The following is a 19,119-nucleotide window of genomic DNA, read 5'->3' as shown; positions in this document are numbered from 1 at the left end:
ATACTGATACAGGAACTTACACATCCCTTCATTTACTCAACCTAATTTTATTAGCTCCCTGTACCTCAGGTGTGATAGTGACTTGAAATAAGATTTGCATTTCATTTTTTAAAGTTCTACAATTCAGTTAGTGCCCCTTCTGTGCACAATAAATGTATAAAAAGACGAAGTCTTTCTCTCAGAGACATTGACCACAGGGATTCTTCCTTCTCTTAACTGGTGTACATGTCTTGATACAGAGTTGGCTTGGCTTTGCCCTCAGACAAGCAAGGGTTTGTGTCCTAACCTGATCACTTACATTTATTGGTTCTGGGGTCAGGGGAGAAATTCCTGTATCCTCTTCAGTCTCAGTTTCCACCTCTGTAAAATGGATACTTATTCCGTGGACTCGTCTGAGGCTCCCATGAGGTGATGCATGTAAAGGGCTGAGCACATAGCACTCAGTTCAGAGCAGCTCTCATTAGCAGTCATTGGGCACTTGCTCGGTAATGCCTCATGTTGTCGCTTGGTTCTGTGACTTATCTACCTTGTTTATTGCTGCTTCTTGTGTGAAGGGACCCTGCCATATACTTTTTGTCCTGTATACACCCTTCCTTGGTCATATCCCTCTATTACCTGCATTCCTGCCCAGTTCAAGCCAAGCACAAGTGTCTGACACAGAGCTGGTACTCACTGCACCTTTATAAAGTTATAATGTTGAGTATTAGCAATGCAGTGCATCTTGAGATCCATTATTCTTTTATATTTGGGGTATGAAATTTCTTTTTGGGTTTTTGCTGTGAAAAGCCCCATTTATAAAGTCTGGGGAAAATCTGGGTTTGGTCAAAACCTGACTACCTTTGGCCAACAGCTGTTATAAAACTCACAGAACCAAACCAAAACAACAAGAAAAAGCAGGTGCACTGTGATTTTCAGAGTAAGCTGTGAAAGTTCATGCCAGAACAGAGTTGGAATAAATTCTAAGCACGTGAAAGTACTACTTCAAAATTCCATTTTGTCATGGAAGTTTAAGGAAGACTTTGAGTAAATCACAAATAACTGAGAGAATGCAAGTACTGTCTACTACAGTAAAACCCCATTATTTAAAGAAACATCGTCTTTTTATTTTGTTATTGTTTAGTCTCTAAGTCATATCCAACTCTTTGTGACCCAGTGGACTGTAGCCCGCCAGACTTCTCGGTCTATGGAATTCTCCAGGCAAGAATACTGGAGTGGGTTGCCAGTTCCTTCTCCAGGGCCTGATCCAGGGATCAAGCCTGGATCTCCTGTATTGCAGGCAGATTCTGTACCGCTGAGCCACCTGGAAAGCCCACTTTTTATTTATACCATTTGTCAAATTAATCCTTCACTCGCACACACACAATTCATACAGAGCCCTCTCTGAGTGGGAGGCTCTTTGGATGCGATCTGCAGGTTATCTGAGGCCAATCTTCTGACCCCTGTCGAAGCTCTTGTCATTATATCACCATCCCTGCGTGGAGCCAGATTTCCTTGTTTCACCCAGGCTCAAAGTCTGCATTTCATTCCAGTCATCTTAGTAAATATTTTATACACATGCAGTCATGTCTTTGGTTAGAATTCTGGTATTGATTCGAAGTCATCATAAACTCAGAATGGGATTGCAGAAATAATTTACTGTTAACAGTTCTGCCACTTCTCTTCCTTGTTGGAGAGGCATGAGGAAGACTTTATAAGGTGGAAGCATGATTTGGCATGACAGTAATTTGAATCAGAGGCAGTCACTTAAAATTCTCACAAGACTTATTTAAGGAGCAAGATCTTTTGAAATTGAATGGCCCAGTGCTTGCTTAATCCATACAAGCTGTCATTTACTTGTCAGCATCCTTGCTCTTCTGCATGACTATCATCTCACTCACCTGCTGAGAGGTGACTGCATCATCCAAGGATCTTATCCTACTAAAGTGCCCAGTCCCCAGTCTTGAATCCATCCCTAGATGGAGACAAGGTCACATCAAGAAAGGCTGCCTATCTTTGGTGGATCTAAATCAGTGTCTTCGATGCCTTTTGCCTGATGTTTATATGTTTTCTCTGTTGCACTTTGGCTAACCGTCTAGGGGAGGGTGTTAAAGATACGGACTAGGGACTTCCCTCGCAGTCCAGCAGCTGAGACTCCGCACTCCCATTGTAGGAGGCCTGGGTTCCATCCCCAGTCAGAGAACTAGATCCCACATGCTGCAATGATCGAAGACCCACGTTTCACAAATAAGACCCAGCACAATCCAATAAATAAATAAATTTTGGAGTGGCATCCTGATAGCTTCCTCCAACTGTTAGCCTCTGTCAGGCTTCCTTGTCATCTTGCAAATTCCAAAGGTGTGTTCTTTCATGGTTGCAGTAAAACATCACCTGTGCCAGGACTTCAGCCTGACTTACCTGTCCTGAAAGGATGATGTGCTTGAGTTTCCTTTTTAGGGAAGTATTGTGACACCATTCTCGTGATAGATTTCTAAGGTAAGAGTTTCTAGTAGCCACAGAGGAGGACTTAGAACACGCTTGGGTTGCGTGTTCACTATGGGCCTCATTGCAAAGGCAGGAAGAAACTCTGCCGTACATGCCGATATGTTTAGTTTAGCCTGACTCTGCTGATTCCAATGACTCTGCTCATTGTCATTGTTAATCTCTGTGACTTGTCGCGTGTGATGAAACACCAGCCGGTTCTTCTCGGCTGTTCTTGAGGCCACTTGTGCAACTGACGTTGACACACTGTTGTTCAGAATCTCAGAGTTGCTAAGGCCTTTTGAGAAGAAGTCACTTGCTGTCAGCCTCATGGATCCGTCCTGGTGCCGGGAAGCTGAGGACGTGGCTGCCCTCTGGCCCCGAAGAAACAGGCCAGGTCCATCTGATTGGGCTTCCCAGGTGGTGCTAGTGGTAAAGAGCCTGTTTGCCAATGCCGGAGACGTAAGAGACTCGGATTCCATCCCTGGGTCAGGAAGATGCCCTGGAGGAGGGCATGGCAACCCACTCCAGTGTTCTTGCCTGGAGAATCCCTTGGACAGAGGAGCCTAGTGGGCTGCAGTCCATTAGGATCACAAAGAGTCGAACAGGACTGAAGCGACTTCGCACGCACGCACGCATGCACCGAGTTCACTGCAGATGCGTCTGTGAGTGGGGTGTGTGTCCTGTACCCCACTGAGCTCACCAAGCTCAGTTCTTACAACAGCAGCCACTATTTCTTTTACTAACCTATTTGGTCCATTTTAAAAAAAAAAGGATTTAAGGTGGCAGCCCCCACTTGCCCTCTTTCTTTCCGTGTGCACCAGACACTATGTTCTGTACTTGACAGGCCCTCTAAGCCTCACAGCTGCCCTTGGGGAGATCCTGTTGTCCTCCTTTGAAAAAGCAGACAGGTGAGGCACGTAGCAGACTTGTCCAGGGCCGTCCAGCTCGCAAGGGCACAGCTCCCGTGGGACCAGGGCCACCTGCCTCAAAGCCCCTGCTCTCCCCCTAAACCCACCCACTCCTCCAGCAGCCTTTCTGGATGAAATGGTCAGAGAAGGCTTGCTCGAGTTCTCTGAGGAGTTCACCCCTGAGCTTAAAGGAGTTCACCCCTTATCCTTCCTTAAAGGATAAGGAAGAACTGGGGACAAGCTATCCAGGCAGAAGGATCATTAGCTGCATAGCCTTTGAGGCCAGAAAAGTATATCTGACAATGTGAAATAAAGCTTAGCTAGAGGGTCCTGAGCAGCAGCAGGTAAGGAAGTTGGAGGGGACGACAGGCCAGAGGTGTAGGGCCATTGTAGACCCTGGTGAAATTGTTGGATTTTTTTCCTAAGTGCAGTAGGCAACATAAGGGCAGCTCATTTCTGTATTTTTAATTGTTTGCTGCTAGGAGATGCTGGTGGCCTGAATTGAAGTGTTGAAGGCAGAGATGAAAAAAATGGTTGGCTTTGACTCGTACGAGTATTTCAGAGATCAAAGGACTGGGTGTGCAGACAGGTGGTGACAGAAAGGGGAGAATCGGGGATGATTTTGAGCATCTGGGAGGATGGGCACCATTCCTGAGACGGGGAAGACTGGGGAGGAAGGAGAAGAGGTTCGGAGATGAGGGAAGGGTGGGTCTCAAGACTTTTGGTCTGGATGTGTTGAGGGGCTGAGATAGCTGGCAGGATCTGATTGGGGTGTGTGAGTCGAGTTCAGAGAATTCTGATCTAAAGGTAGAATTGTGGAGGGCGCAGGGTAGAGAGGAGATGCTAAATGGTGACCCTCCCTTTGGCTAGTGAAAACCCCGCAAGCTGCCTGTGTGGTCAGTGTGAGCATTTACTCTCTCAGGATGCTGGCTGCCACAGAACTTTTACTGCAGGAAATCCATTTGAAATTTATTTATGCCACCAAGGACCACGATGCTGAAATGCTATACTCGGAGCCATAAAGCCATTCTCTTGAGCTCATTTTCAGAAAAATCTGTATCTGGATGGTGTGACTGGCTGACTGTGTTCTAATAGGTCAGGTGTAACTTTAAGCTCCGAGGGCCTTAGAGCAATCTGAAGGTGGCTGAGATAAAGTCAGGGTGTTTCTTATTGCCCAAAGATTAGAATCAAGGGCAAAAGATCCCCAAAGACATTGGAAACCTAGAAGAAGCCTCGACCAGAGACACCCATCAATGACTCTGAGAATTTCACTGGCAGGAAAACAAGAAGGAAGATGTAGGATCGGGCTTATCCCACTTGAGGGCTTATTGGAAACACTTGAAGAGCATCTTTAGCGTCTGAAGCCCTGCCCCTCCCCTCCCAGGGAGCCTGATGAAGTAGCTCTGACTGGGGATGCAGGAGTCTGTATTTTCAACAAGTGATTCTGATGCAGGTGACCCATGGGTTGTACTTTGAGAAACACTGAATTTCAAAAGACCTTTAAGATCATCTAGGCAGCCCTTTCTTACAAGTGGCGAAACTGAGGCCTAGTGGGAGGAGGGACGGCCTAAAGTGGCAGGACAAGCTGGCGAGCCAGTGCAGTTCCATCACTTTCTTTTTTTCTTTTCATTTCTTTTTAAAAGAATACTTGCTTGTTTTTATTTATTTATTTGGCTGCTCTGGGTCTTAGTTACCATATGAGAAATCTTCAGTCTTCGTTTCAGCCTGTGGGATCTAGTTCCCTGACCAGGGGTCGAATCCGGGCCTCCTGTGTTGGGAGCTCAGTCTTAGCCCTGGACCACCAGGGAAGTCCTGCCACTGAGTTTTTATCCGAATGGATGGACCAGAAGTAAGCCTCCCACCCCAATTCCCAACTCCCCTTTCTTCACTGTATGTTTTTCTTTTCTTTCTTGTATTACCTTCTAATCTGAGTCATTTACTAGTTTACTGTGTTACTTGCTGTATGTCTGTCTCACTTCACTAAAATGTATGCTTCACAAGGGCAACGATTTGGGGAGTTTTTGTTTTTCTTTTCACTGAAGTATCCTCTGTGCCTTGGACAGTGCCTAGCCCATAGTAGGTATTCAGTGAATGTTTGATAAATGAATGGATGAAAACTATTTTGTTAAACTATAAAGACTTGTTTTAACAGGCATTGTGGGAAAGTCCCACCCCTTAGGCACTGTTAACGCAAAATAGAGTAATATAGTTTGATTTTCACTCGTTTGACTCTGGTTTGAGTCAGAGATTCTAGGAACAGCTTGTTGATAGGAGATTTGTTGTTTAGTCACCAAGTCGTGATGGGAGGTTAGAGACTTTCTAATAATATTGTTAATAATAATGATAATATTAACAGCAACAACGATCACAGTTATTAATAACATTGATAGCTACCATTTGTGAGTGCTAACTATCCACCAGATACATGCGACGATGCAGTCCTGCACTCTGGCGCCACACCTGTTATGAACTCATCTAATTCTCACTTCAGCCCAAGGGTGGAGGAACTGGTATTGTCTGTTTTCCAGAGGAGAAAAGTGAGGCTCAAAGAGGTCGAGTTATTTGTCCAAGGCGACACAGCCAGTGCAGTTAGGATCTGTCCTGAGCTATTAACAATATCCAGTTTTAGGTTTGAGGTGTTCTCTCTTTGGAGAAGGGCTCCAAAAAAAAGCTAAAGACTAGGCAAGCATCGCTTTCTGGGGTGTCCCTGGGCCAAGAATACCAACCTCCGAGATGGTATAAAGCCACACAGGCTGGAAGCAAGATGGAGTTTTTCAGCTCAACTTTCCAGCATTCCCCACCCTCTCGAGTCTTTCCATTCTCATTTCACAAAGAACCTTTCATCTTGAACTATGGGGCTTTTCTCACGTCTCAGACCACCTCCCTGAAACGGGCCAAGGGACATTCCTGTGGTGACTGGTCATTAAGCCATTTCTGCCGAGCCCACTGGAGCGCTTCCCACTCCACCCTCTAAAGGGAGAGGGGACAGAAAGAGGTTCCTTCACCCACCTTTCGACCCCCCTCCGCTGCTGAGGCCTCAGGAAGGGGCCGGGGCAGCCGATGAGTCTATAAATCTCCTGTGATGCTTGAGTGAACCTTTTGAGTTCCTGAAACACGGTGCCTGTCAACCGGCCGTGAGCTCAGAATTTCTCACCACCTGCTGTGGAGAATGTTGGCACTCATTCCCACCCCTGTGCGCCTGGCCTGGCCTCGCTCGGATGCAGGGAACACTCCACACAGACGGCCATGGCCACGAGGGCACATGCCCAGCAGCTGCAGACACAGGTGGGAGATGGTGCCCCCCGCCGCCCGGCCGTGGCCAAGAGCGTGTGTTGTCACACACACTGCCATCTTGAAGCACACAGGGCTCTGGGCGCTGTGCCAGCAGCCCAGCAACCCCGGTCTCATTTAATTCTTACAGTAAACATGGTACGGCCCTGTGGTCCCACTTCCATAGCCCCAGAGAGCCTGGTCACTGGCCGCAGTCCTGCAGCATCTGCACAAGGCAGAACCGTGTTTCCGACACAGGTTGAGTGGGTTCTCAAGCCCGTGCTCTGCAAATCTGCCTTCTTCCAGTGCTGGTTAAGAGTAGGGACTCTGGGTTTGAATCTTGACTCTGCCACTTCTTTTCTTTTTTTCCAAAGATTTTTTTTGATGTGGAACATTTTTTTTTTTAAGCCTTCATTGAGGTTGTTATAATATTGCTTCCATTTTTATGTTTTGGTTTTTTAGTTGAGAAACATGTGGGATTCTAGCTCCCCCAACCAGGGATCGAACCCGCACCCTACTACCTTGGAAGGCAAAGTCCCAACCCCTGGACGACCAGGAAAGCCCCTTGACTTTGCCACTTCTTGCCCACGAGACATCGGGCAGGTCATCAAGCCACCCTCTTCCTTGGCTTGTTCATCTGTAATGTAGGGATAATAATACACTGAAATCAGACTTCTCATGAGGATTGAATTAATGGATGTATAATATTAATATACATCAAGCACTCAGTGTCTGGTGCGTGGAGAACACTGGGGAAACGTTCGCCATTGTTATTAATGTAGATATTAGGTCCTCTTTCTTTTTTCTCTTTGCCTGATGGAAACTTCATCTTAGAAGTTTCAGGGCTTCTCCAACTATCCCCCATCCCCCACCCACACTCAGGGTTTGTGTCTGTATGCCTGAGACACTTAAGTAGATGATCCCTATAAAGTACTTACTAGAGTGGTGCCCCCAGTAAACGCCAGCGATGACCAGTGTGCCATTGCCAAGACAGTGTGTGGAGGCGGGACGGTGGGGAGAGCAGCTGTCCTCCTGGTGTAGCGTCCAGGAGACATGGCCACCGTGCACACACCCATCTTATGGGTAGGATGAGAGGAGGGAGCCATTCTGCTAATTATATATATACCAAGTTACTGTTGTATTAGTGCCCTAACCAGGAATCCAGTGTAATTAACTTACAAGAGAGGGGAGGTGAAAGTCTTACTCATTAGGTTCCTGGTCAAGGAACAGTAAATCAAAGAGATTAGCACTTAGAACCCTTTCCTGGGGGGCTTTCCCTGGTGTTCCAGTGTTCAAAGCCAAGGGTGCTGGTCAGTCCCTGGTCAGGGAACTAAGATTCCACAAGCCAAGTGTTGCGCACCACCCCCCACCAAAAAGAAGACCTCTTCCTAGGATAGGTTGTCTCCAGAAGCCACTGACCTGGGCCTTGTTGTGACTGCTGTCTGCCTCTCTCATAGCTGAAGAGTTGGACGGTGGAAGACCTTCAGAAGAGGCTCCTGGCCCTGGACCCCATGATGGAGCAGGAGATTGAGGAGATCCGGCAGAAGTACCAGTCGAAGCGGCAGCCCATCCTGGACGCCATTGAGGCCAAGAAGCGGCGGCAGCAGAACTTCTGAGGGCAGCCTGGCCCCAGGCCGCCAGTGAACTCTGGCTCACTCGCCCCTCCAGCTCGCCTCCCTCCTTTCTCCAGAGCCCCCTCTGTGAACTCAGGAACCAAGAAAGTGCGCCACTGGCCAGGGCTGCGGAGCCAGTCGGCACGCTGCCCCGCTGTGTGTATTTGAAGTTGGACAGGTATATATATATCATTTCCCAGGACTCATGTGGGCGCTTTGAACCTCAGACTTTCCCACCCCAGAACCAGAGACTCCTCGTCGAGTGAGAGCTGGGAAAGTGTCACGTGGTCTCTTTGTTTTTCTTCTCCCAGTAGCTTTCAGTGGTTCTTTCTGGAAGACTTTTTAAAAAAATATATATAAATATGCACATATATATATAAATTATAACTAGATTCCCCACGTGGTGTGGTGGCATCTCTGTACAGGTACAGTTTTAAAACAGTTGCCTCTTTTCTGTAAGATAACGGTACTGTGGAACACGAGGGAGGAGGACACCAGGAGGCTGCGGGGGCCCTCCAGCCCCTGGAGCCGGCCTCACCCTCCGGCTGGGCTGTGCTGAACAGATGAGGTCGGGGTCAGCTCCTTCGCCATGCTTTCAGCCTTACGCGGGCCACCCCTGGCTTCCAGAGCTATTAGTGATGTCCTGGGAAAGACAATTTGCATTGGCTTTCAGAGTCTCAGGAGTAGCCTGGCGCCCTCCTTGCGAGCTTGGCCTTTGCAGTTTCAACACCCTTCATCCACCTCCACTCTCCCAACTGCCTAGAATCACAGCACAGACACTGCCCAGTGCCTTAAGAGGAGACGTGATCCAAGCGAGGGCACAGGCCTACCCGGAACTCCCAGCAAAGTGGGGCTGCATTCAGTCCGCAAAAGGGGAAAAGGCTTTCCAAGTTCTCGTCATTCACGTGAAGAGGACACCCGTGGCATTTTGCTCCATGTTCCTTACAGACAGGGGTAGGGGGCGTTGCTTTTGTGACCCACATTCAAATATGTGACTGTTTTCTTTTCTCATTTTACTGCTTGGGGTCTGGAAAGGGTAAATGAATATCAGACTAAGATTTGTCCTCCAGGAGACTCAACCCAGATGTGTAGGATGCCAAAACTGGAAGGGACCATACAGATATCACCTGGCCTGATGGCGGCCCAGAGCAGGGAAGTGACATGGCCCAAATCACGAAGCAAATGAAAGGAAGCGCTGGGACTGGATGGTGGGGCCCCTCACTCCTGCTTCACTGGGCTAAGCAGCCCCTTCTCTGAAGGAAGACGCTCATGTCCATTTTGGTAAAGTTCCAAGGAACCCTGCTAATGGGAACTTGCCTGGCTTTGTCTCTTCAGTAGGCGACTGGCTGTGAAGAGATTCCCACGGGGAGCCAAGATCATTCTGTTTCAGCCATCCCACAAGCTCTACTGCATCTGCCGGGTAGCACATGAGCATCACACAGGTAGACGCAGAGCCTAAAGCAGGTCAGAGGGTTTTGCAACAGACAGCGCTGAGCCATCCCTCTGCAGCTTTGGCTCTAGGCCACGTGTCACTTAGTCACATGGCCGAGAGCAGACAGTTGCGAAAGGCGACTGCCTTTTTATTTTTTAGAACCTCTTCCCCTTAGATAGGGGAGCCGTGACTGGGTTGCACCTAAGGATACTGTAATTTGACTCCATAGTTGCTCTTGCTGCCCAAAGCTGGGAATCAGTGGAGAGCCAGGGATGTTCCTCTTCTGTGGCCAGATTCTGTTCTTTGCAATGACAGCAAGTTATTGAAAAGGCAAGAGGCCATTGCTGGTCTGCAGGGCTTGGCCAGTTATGCAGCTACTTGGCAGATACAGAGAACAGAGGACAATTTGAGGATCCTGCTATAATAATAAAGGGCAGCTAGCAATCATGACCACTTACTATATGCCAGGCACTGAGCTAGGTAGGTAGGCTCTTTATGTCAGCTCCAACCTCCCCCATAACTCTGTGAATTAAGTATTTTATCTCCATTTCATAGAGGATGAAGCAAGTTCAGAGAGAAAAAAAGTTCTTTCCATAGGTGGTACAGCTAGTAAGTGATAGAATCAGGATTCATAGCATCACCATGTAGGACCAGTATTTACAAGGAAGAGGAAAACCACAAGTCTTTTTAAAAATTTTATTTTATTCACATATAGTTGATTTACAGTGTTTTGTTAGTTCTGCTGTATAGTAAAGTGACTCAGTTATACATCCTTTTTCATACTCTTTCCCACTGTATTTTATTGCAGGATATTGAATATAGTTCCCTGTGCTATACAGTGAGACCTTGTTGTTTATCCAACAAGCCTTCTTAAAAAGGAAGTGACCACTTTTCTTGCACAGACTAAAAAACCCAGGCTGGCATTTTTAGGTTGGGAAACCACTGAATCGGTCAAGTCTGACAGTCAAGTGAGTTAAAAAACAAAGTATGGAGCATGAATTTCCCTATACCATCTGCTGTGCTAATTAACAGTCCTGCCTCAGTTTCCCTCTCTCCCTCCCTCCCTCTCTCTCTCTCTCTGTTTTTTAAAGGATTTTGCACTTGGCCAGACAGGAGAGGAATGCCCATTTTCTCCCTTCCTAAGCTAGATCCAAGTAAAAGAAGGTTCAGTTTTTCCCCATAAATATTCTTGGGTGATGAGTCTTGATCTGAAGTTTATTTTGTTTCAGCTTGTGTGCATCCACCATGCTGGTCCAAAAAGTGCATTGCTCTCCAGTTGAGCTAGACGGAGCCCTTTGGCCAGAAGTCAATGTATTTTGGATGAGATAGATTTTCTGACAAGGTGTGTTTGTTTTCTTATGCCAGAAGGCAGAGAAGTCAATCCTAGTCATTTTTCTCCTTGGATACTAAATTCACATAGGTCAGCTGGCTTCCTGTAGAGCCCTGAGCTTCATCATTTGTGACTCCAGCTTCCACGGGACTCTGAGCCTCTCACTTGTTCTCCCCTAATAAACAATGACCCAGACCTAACTGTGTCTTTTAAAAATCTCAGATCCTCCAGGAATATCTTTATTGCTTCCTCATCAGTAATTTTGCAGCAAATTTCTATTTTTGTTTTTCCTTGTCTGTTCTCCCAGCCACCAGTTGATAGACAGATGAACTGGTGGATAAATGTTTGGTGTGATGGATAGATAGATACAGACGACAGACAGAACCAGTACTCTGAAGCAACTTAAGAACTATGGCCTTGATTTCTTGAAGCTGTAGGTTCTGATCCAGGAAACATTTATTTAGCACCTGCTGCCAGAAATTTATTATACCATTTCAAACTCAATAGCACTTACTGGTATCAGGAATGAGAGAGGTGACACCAGTATAGACCCTACAGATATTAAAAGGCTAATAACAATTTTATGAACAACTTAAATAAAACAGACAAATTCCTTGAAAGATACAAAGTACCAAATCTCACTCAAGGAGAAGGAGATAATCTGAACAGCCCAACATCTACTAAAACTTAATATCTCTGAGAGATACAGGTATCTTTGTCCTCATTTTACAGAAAAGGAAACCAAGGCTCCAAGAGGCAAAGTCTGTTGCTCAAGGTCAGGTAACTAGCATACAGCAGAGCCAGAGTTCATATCCAGGTCTTTTCTTCCAGTGCCCTTTCTAGCATACCATGTTGCCTCTAAAGACTGCAGCTCCTTTTTTTTACCTGAAAATTGTTCCTGCCCAGTGCACATCCTATCTGCCATCTTTCTTAAGCACTGTGTCTGTGTTTTCATCAGGATTATAGTCATTGTATTTGGAATTGATGTACTTTTTTGTGTTTGGGGTGGGGGGGGGCGGGAAGAAAATCTCTTCCACCAGCTTGCACTCGGACCAACTTGGAAAAAAAAAAGCTTAAATGCTGTTGCAGACGTACAACTTAAAAATGTGAAGTTTGTAGCTTTAACTTTTTGTAACAAAAACTAATAACACTGGCTTAAGTGCTGACTTGAAATGCTATTTTATAAAGTTTGGATGTAAATAATCAATTGAGGTCAGCAGTTTGTATATGTATGAGACATAGCTTCCTCCATTGCCCTTTTTTTTTTTTAAATTGAGATGCTTCCTATGTGCTTTTATGTTAGAATTGTTCTCCCCCCTTCCTCCTTCCTCCACTTTGTCACCTTTGTTTTAAATAAACTGTCCTTTGGATCAGAGACTGTTCTCTTTTTAAAAACAACATCCTCCATCTATAACCTGGATGATGGTATTGTGAACCATTGACTCTGTGCTGTGTTTATTCCAGAATCCAAAGCCAGGGGAGAGGCAGGTGGCGTAGGGAGTAAATTTTTGTTGGACACCTGCTACGTGCCAGGTACTGAGCTAATTGTCAGGGGTTTAAAGATGGAACCAGACACAGCTCTGGCAGGCCACTCGGAGTCAGTCCAGCCCACAAGCACACAACATTGAAAATATTATGGCAGAAGGAAGTACACAGCCTGTGGACACAGGAGGAAGGAGCAACAATCAGTTCTTCTGGGATGTCCAAGGAAACTTTTCTGGAGGAGGTAATAGCATCCTGAACTTACAAAATGAAAAAGAGAGGATTTCCTGGGTGATCCAGAGGTTAAGACACCATGTTTCCACTGCAGGGGGCATGAGTTTGATTCCTAGTCGGGGAACTAAGATCCTACATGCCTCAGAGCAGCTAAGCAACTTCTCTGTTAGAAAAGCCTGTGCACCTCAGCTAAGAGCCCACATGCTGCAACTCAGACTTGATGCAGCCAAAAAAAAAAAAAAAACATTTAAAAAAAAGAAGATAAAGCAGAGTAATGAGGTTGAGAGCAGTGTGTGTGTGGCGGCGGGGGGAATACAGCTCCACACAGAGTGATCTATGCCTGCCCCGGAAAAGATGACTTGAAATGAATGATAAGAAGCCAGCCAGGTGGAAGGCATGGACAATACCCATTCCAAGCTGAAGGAACAACAAGAACTAAGGCCCTGAGGCAAGAACAAAAGCTTGACTTGCTAGAAGGACAGTCACTGTTCCTGGAACAGAGTGTTCGAAGGACAGAGTAGGTGGCAGTGAGGTCTGAGGGGTGAGACAAGGGCATGCAGGGCCATGTGGTCTATGGGGTGGGGTTTGGGTGTTTATTCCTGATAAGACAGAGGCCGTCAGAGGGTCACCACCCAGCCCCGTGCACGTGTACGGGGTAGCTACTCTTTATCCCTCAGCATATGTCTCAACCAGCATCCTGCTTTGATGAATGATGTAACCGAGGCCCCAGATTCGGCCACATTGAGTCTGAACTCAAATTCAGGTTTCTTGATCCCAGCTGGGGCCTCAAGTAGAAAGATGAGCCTGATTTGTGATCTGTGGACATGCAACTACTTCCTTTCCTAGTGCCCTCTGTGCAGAGTTGCTTTACTAAGGAGAACACGAGCTCTGAAGGGGATTGCTGAGCTCTCTTTCCTAAGTATATTTTGAGGGTTAATATGTTACAGTACCAGGCATTTTCCATGTATTATCTCACTTGAACTTGATATTAATACTCTGACTTGTAGGAGTTTATTAGATCAAGACAAGTGAAGAACAGGCTCAGAGAGGCAAAAAAATCCAACTAAGACCACACAGCTCCTAGTAGAAGAGATTCAAGCCCAAGGCTCTGTGGCCTCAGAGCCCATATTCTTTCCTCTGAACCACATGGTAATGCTCATAGTCTCCCATCACATATAAATAATTTTCATACCTTCCCACCTGAGAACAAGCCAACATAGGAAAGCAGAACAGGGAGAGAGGAGCTGGTGACCTCAGCTGAACCTCTGGAACCCCTGTACTTAGGACACCTTGTTGGGTTTCTGTCACTCATAACTGAAAGAGCTTTACCAATCCAAGAAGGGAGGAAGAACTGGGCTTTGGCTACCAACCCAGTTGGAGGCTGACCCTGAGATGGGCTTCTTGGAGACAAGTCCCATCCAAGCTCACGCAACTGCTAAGTGGCAGGGCCAATATCTGAACCAGATCTGACTCCAAGAGCAAGCTGTGCCCAGTCCCTCCTCAATGCATGGATTTCCTGAAGGTTCTGAACCTACTCCTTTGGAACAAGAGCACCAGTCAACACCTGTCTTTGTCCTACTCCTCGTTTCTAGCAGTCATGATTCTGAAAGACACCGTCCCTTTCATCTCAAAGGCTACTGTCGTATGAGGTTAGCTTCTCAGCTTATTAAAACTTTCTGGAGAATTCTTTCTACACTCAGGCACAGGACTTGGTTGGCCTGAAATAAGAGGGCTGTTAGTCATCAAGGACCATCCCAGCCAGCACCTAAGCGCAGCATCCAGAATCCGGAGGAAAGAAGAAATTCATAACAGGACCCACATTTCAAAGCCACTTCCTTCAGTGATCCTGGGGAGTTAAGTTTGGCAGAGAAAGTGATGACTGGAGTGTGATGCCAGGTGAGAACACTACAGTATTAGGAAGCCCGCGTCTGAATCCCTGATTCACTGCTCTTTTTTATTCACTACCTTTTGACTATGACTAGTTTCCTGAATCTGCCCAATAATGATTACACTATTTTATTACTGTTGGTGCTTTCCTGCAGGGTTATTGTAAGAAGTATATGAGATAAAGGATGTGAAATCACTTTAACTGTATTGTGCCAGACACACGAAGGGTGGTTATTAGTAGTCAATAAGAAGTGAAGTGAAGTCGCTCAGTTGTGACCGACTCTGTGACCCCATCGACTGTAGCCTACCAGGCTCCTCTGTCCATGGGATTTTCCAGGCAAGAGTACTGGAATGGGTGGCCATTTCCTTCTCCAGGGGATCTTCTCAACCCAGGGATCGAACCAGGTCTCCTGCATTGTAGACAGACACTTTACCGTCTGAGCCACCAGGGATGATCTTTACTCTTGAGAGCCTCAAAAAGTACCTTATGAGTCAACCAGCTTCCCTTCCATCTCCACTTTCCAGTATGAACACAGTGTGTGTGTGTGTGTGTGTGTGTGTGTGTGTGTTAGTCACTCAGTCATGTCCAACTCTTTACGACCCCATGGACTGTAGCCCAACAGGCTCTTCTGTCCATGAGATTCTCCAGGCAAGAATAATGGAGTGGGTAGCCATTTCTCTTCTCCAGTGGATCTTCCCAACCCAGGGATTGAACTTGGATCTGCTGCATTGCAGGCAGATTCTTTACCATCTGAGCCACCAGGAGAGCCCATGAACAACCTGCTTGGTCCTTATTTGAGCTAAAAAGCTCATCTCCACACAAACAAAGTCAAGTATGACTGTGAACCTCCCTGGGTCTTTGTTTTCTGATCTGTAATAAGAGATTAAGGATGCGGCCCTGACTTAAGCCACTGTCATAGTTACAGATCGTCACCCAACACCCAGGCTTGAGTTCTTTTATTGATAGAATGAAGCATACACAACTAACCTGGAGGAAGGACTCTGGCATGAGTGGAATGTGAACATTTCTCTTGCAGAAAGACTTATGGCCATTTTCCAGGGTAACTGGGTGTGGAAGAAAGGGAAAGACCCAAATCTTTTAGGGAACTTTGGATGAAGACTTCGAGCTATTACCAATTTTGGGGGACCCAGAGGACCACTGTAGGTCTACCAATCATGTGAAAAACCATGTTTTGACCTGGGTCCCTGTCACTGGAGGTCTAGTGGAATCCCAAAGCTATCCTGTATCTTCAGTTTTGGAGTGATAGCTGGAAAAGATCCCTACATTGGCTCCCAGACCCATGGAGGCCATTATAATACAAAAGGCCAATAGAATTCAAATAACGGTTTCAAAATAGAGAACTCAACAGAGATCCCACATCTTTAGGGAGGCTGAAAGATGAGTGCTTCTACCAAAACTCCTGCAGGGTGATGACTCCTATCAAAACACCATTAGGGGACTTCCCTGGTGGTCCAATGTTTAAGATTCCTTGCTCCCAATGCAGGGGGCCTGGGTTTGATCCTTGGTCAAAGAACTAGATCCTACATTCTGCAACTAAGACCCGGCATAGCCACATACAATTTTTAAAGGATAAGATAAGAAAATTAAATAGAATTTTAAAACAAAACAAACAACAAAACCATTATTTTCCCCTTTTTGGTGCAAAATTAGAAGAGTCTTAGAAAATGACATTAATCAAGTGGCAATTCCCATCTTAGCTTCTGTGTTAGAAACATGCTCCTAATTATAGTCCCTGGAGCTAATATGCATCTAAGGGTTTCACTATTTGAAGAAAGAGAAACCACAGGAAGCACTTTGCTGGAAAGGATAACAGTTTTCCAACTCACAGGGACACCTTAATTCTCCAGCTCTGTAGCAGGAAGACTTTGATTCCCTGATCATCCTTGTTCCACACATCAAACGGATCCGCTGCATTGACTAAGTCACATTAATAGTCAAATTAATATAATTTATTTAAATTAAATATAATTTAACTATATACAAGATGGTTTCCTCATGTTAGAAACATTTATAAAATTGTGTGAATTGGGAAGAAGCTGTGAGCCTATGATGTGGTGGGGAGCCAGGGGTTGGAATGTAATTACACCTGCAATTGTCACCTATTAACATTCCTCCCCTTTATTTTGCTGACATCATGTGGATTTTCTTTGGGTAACTACCCTTCTTCCACCCCAAGTGATCTGTTGTAGCTGTTTATCCAGGTACCCTGCCCTCCATTCCCATCAAGGGAGAGGCATATGACTCAAGCTAAGCAAATCCACCTCTCTCCTGGGGTTGGGACTGTGAGGAGAAGGATACAGGGAAAGAAGGAGATTGGACATGGATCACTTGAATGGCAGTGTCCTCAGCAGAAGGTTCATGGGTCTTGCCACTGAGGTCCCTAGAGCTCCCCTCATTCCTATATTTCCTGAGGCCTGGCCAGCTTTTCCTTTGATTGGGTGAACTTCACCCCTTTTTAAAATTTTTATTTGATTTTGGCTGTGTGAGTCTTCATCAAGGTACACTGCTTCTTTCAGAGCAGTAAGATTGCATGGCCTCAGTAATTGTGGCAAGAGGGCTTAGTCGCCCCGAAGTATGTGGGAATCTTAGTCCAACTAGGGATCAAACCTGCATCCCCTGCATTGAAAGGCAGATTCTTAACCCCTGGGCCACCACAGACGTCCACTATGAACTTGACCAATACCTTCCTGTTGTGGGCTGAACGGTAGTCCCAGAGATATGCTCACATCCTAATCTCTGGAACCTGAAAATGTTACCTCATTTGGACAAAGGGTCTTTTTCCAGATGTGATGAAGTTAATGATCTTGAGATGAGATTATCTTGGATTATCCTAGTGGGCCCTAAATGCCGTCACAAGTCTCCTTATGAGCAAGAGTTTTGGGGAGGTCTGACACATAGAGGAGAAGGCAGTGTGATGAAAGAGGCAGAAACTGGAGTGTGCCAGCCACAAGCCAAGGGGTGCTGGCAGCCCCCACAAGCTAGAAGAGGCCAGGAGAGGGGTTCACCCTCGAGCATCTGGAGGGAATATGACCCTGCTCATACCCTGATTCTGGATTTCTGGCTCCCAGAACTGTAAGAGAATAAATTTCTCTTGTTTCAAGTTTGTAGAAATTTGAAGCCACCAGAAACTAATACACCTTCCAATAGATTAAGTGTCATTTTAAGGAAGTCAGTTTCTCTTGCTTGCAAACAAAGAACTCTAATTGTAACTGTTGTTCATCATTTCAAATATTTACTCTAATGAATTACGCTTTTTGGCTAATAATCAGCTGGATTCTTGTTCCTATCACTTACATGCTAAGTCAATTCAGTCCTGACTGTTTGCAATCCTATGGACTGTGACCTGCCAGGCTCCTCTGTGCATGGGGATTCTCCAGGCAAGAATACTGGAGTGGGTTTCCATGCTCTTCTCTGGGGGATCTTCCCGACCCAGGGATTGAACCCGCATCTCTTATGTCTCCTGCACTGGCAGGCAGGTTCTTTACCACTAGCACCACCATCGCTTATAATCTGTGCCTCACTGAAGACTAGAACCAGAGATTGCAGATTCTGAGTCACTCCACGTGTCACCCTCCATCCCCAGTCATCCAGAAAGCACATCAGGCAACCAGCTTCACACAGGCAGACACAGGTCCCTGGACCCAGACTCTTTATTTACATCATGGTTTTCACTGATACACTGATCCCCTGTGTGGGACCCAAGGCCTTCGCACATGCTGTTCCCTCTGCTTGAAACACGCTTCCAGGTACCCTCATTGCCTGATTTGGTATTTATCCTTATGATGGGGTGACCACTTGCTTAGAAAAGTCTCCTCTGACCTTTTTGGTTAATGGTCCCTGCTCCCTTACAGGCCTACAGTTCCCTTTACTTCATAAAATGATTACATATTTATGTGATTATTGGATTAAAATCCACTTCCTCCAGTAGTCTATAAGCTTCATGAGGGTTAGGATACATATTTTGCTCCCCATTGTATCTCTGGAACCTAGTAAGCAGTTAATATAATTCAAAAGCCAGGTGGGTGATGTAGATCTGAGAAGTGATGGGGCTGATACAGTGGCGCCTGTGTGTATGAGGAGGTGCATGGGAAGCAGAACTGGAGAGCACGTGCCTGCCCCAACAATGTCTGAATTTAAAAATACACTAAAAATACTGTTCAGCCAAACGAAACACATCTGCAGGCCACATGTGTAGTCCCAGCTTATGCCCCTTCCAAAAGGTATTGGTTCAATAAGTGAGGAAAGAATCTATAAGGAAATCATTTTTAAATCCTTAAAAAGCAAGGAGGGAGGCAGAACCTCCTTTTCGATCTCAATTTCGCCCTCTTTCTTGAGGACAAGGTCTCTCTCTATTTCTCTTTCTCCTCAGTGCCCGGCACCCAGTGGACTGTACAACTCAGTCAATCCATTCAACGTGGACAAAACACCTGCTCCAAACCAAGCTGGGTTCAATCAGACAGCGTCTTCCATCTTGGAGCTCA

The 19,119-nt window shown here is 46.0% G+C and overlaps 1 protein-coding gene across 1 annotated transcript in view; it reads left to right on the top strand.

The window, feature by feature from the left end:
* Window positions 1-12,388, top strand: part of STK4 (serine/threonine kinase 4) — an 89,883-nt gene extending 77,495 nt beyond the window's left edge. The window contains exon 11 of the mRNA XM_010841004.1: window positions 8,096-12,388. Coding sequence (XP_010839306.1) covers window positions 8,096-8,254 — 159 coding nt within the window. The 3' untranslated portion in view covers window positions 8,255-12,388. The remainder of the gene's footprint in view (window positions 1-8,095) is intronic.
* Window positions 12,389-19,119: the final 6,731 nt, after the last annotated feature.

The sequence above is a fragment of the Bison bison genome, unplaced genomic scaffold (assembly GCF_000754665.1).
Source record: "Bison bison bison isolate TAMUID 2011002044 unplaced genomic scaffold, Bison_UMD1.0 scf7180017864154, whole genome shotgun sequence".
Taxonomy (NCBI): domain Eukaryota; kingdom Metazoa; phylum Chordata; class Mammalia; order Artiodactyla; family Bovidae; genus Bison; species Bison bison.
The sequence above is the reverse complement of the archived record's forward strand: the minus strand, read 5'-3'. Positions and strand labels throughout refer to the sequence as shown.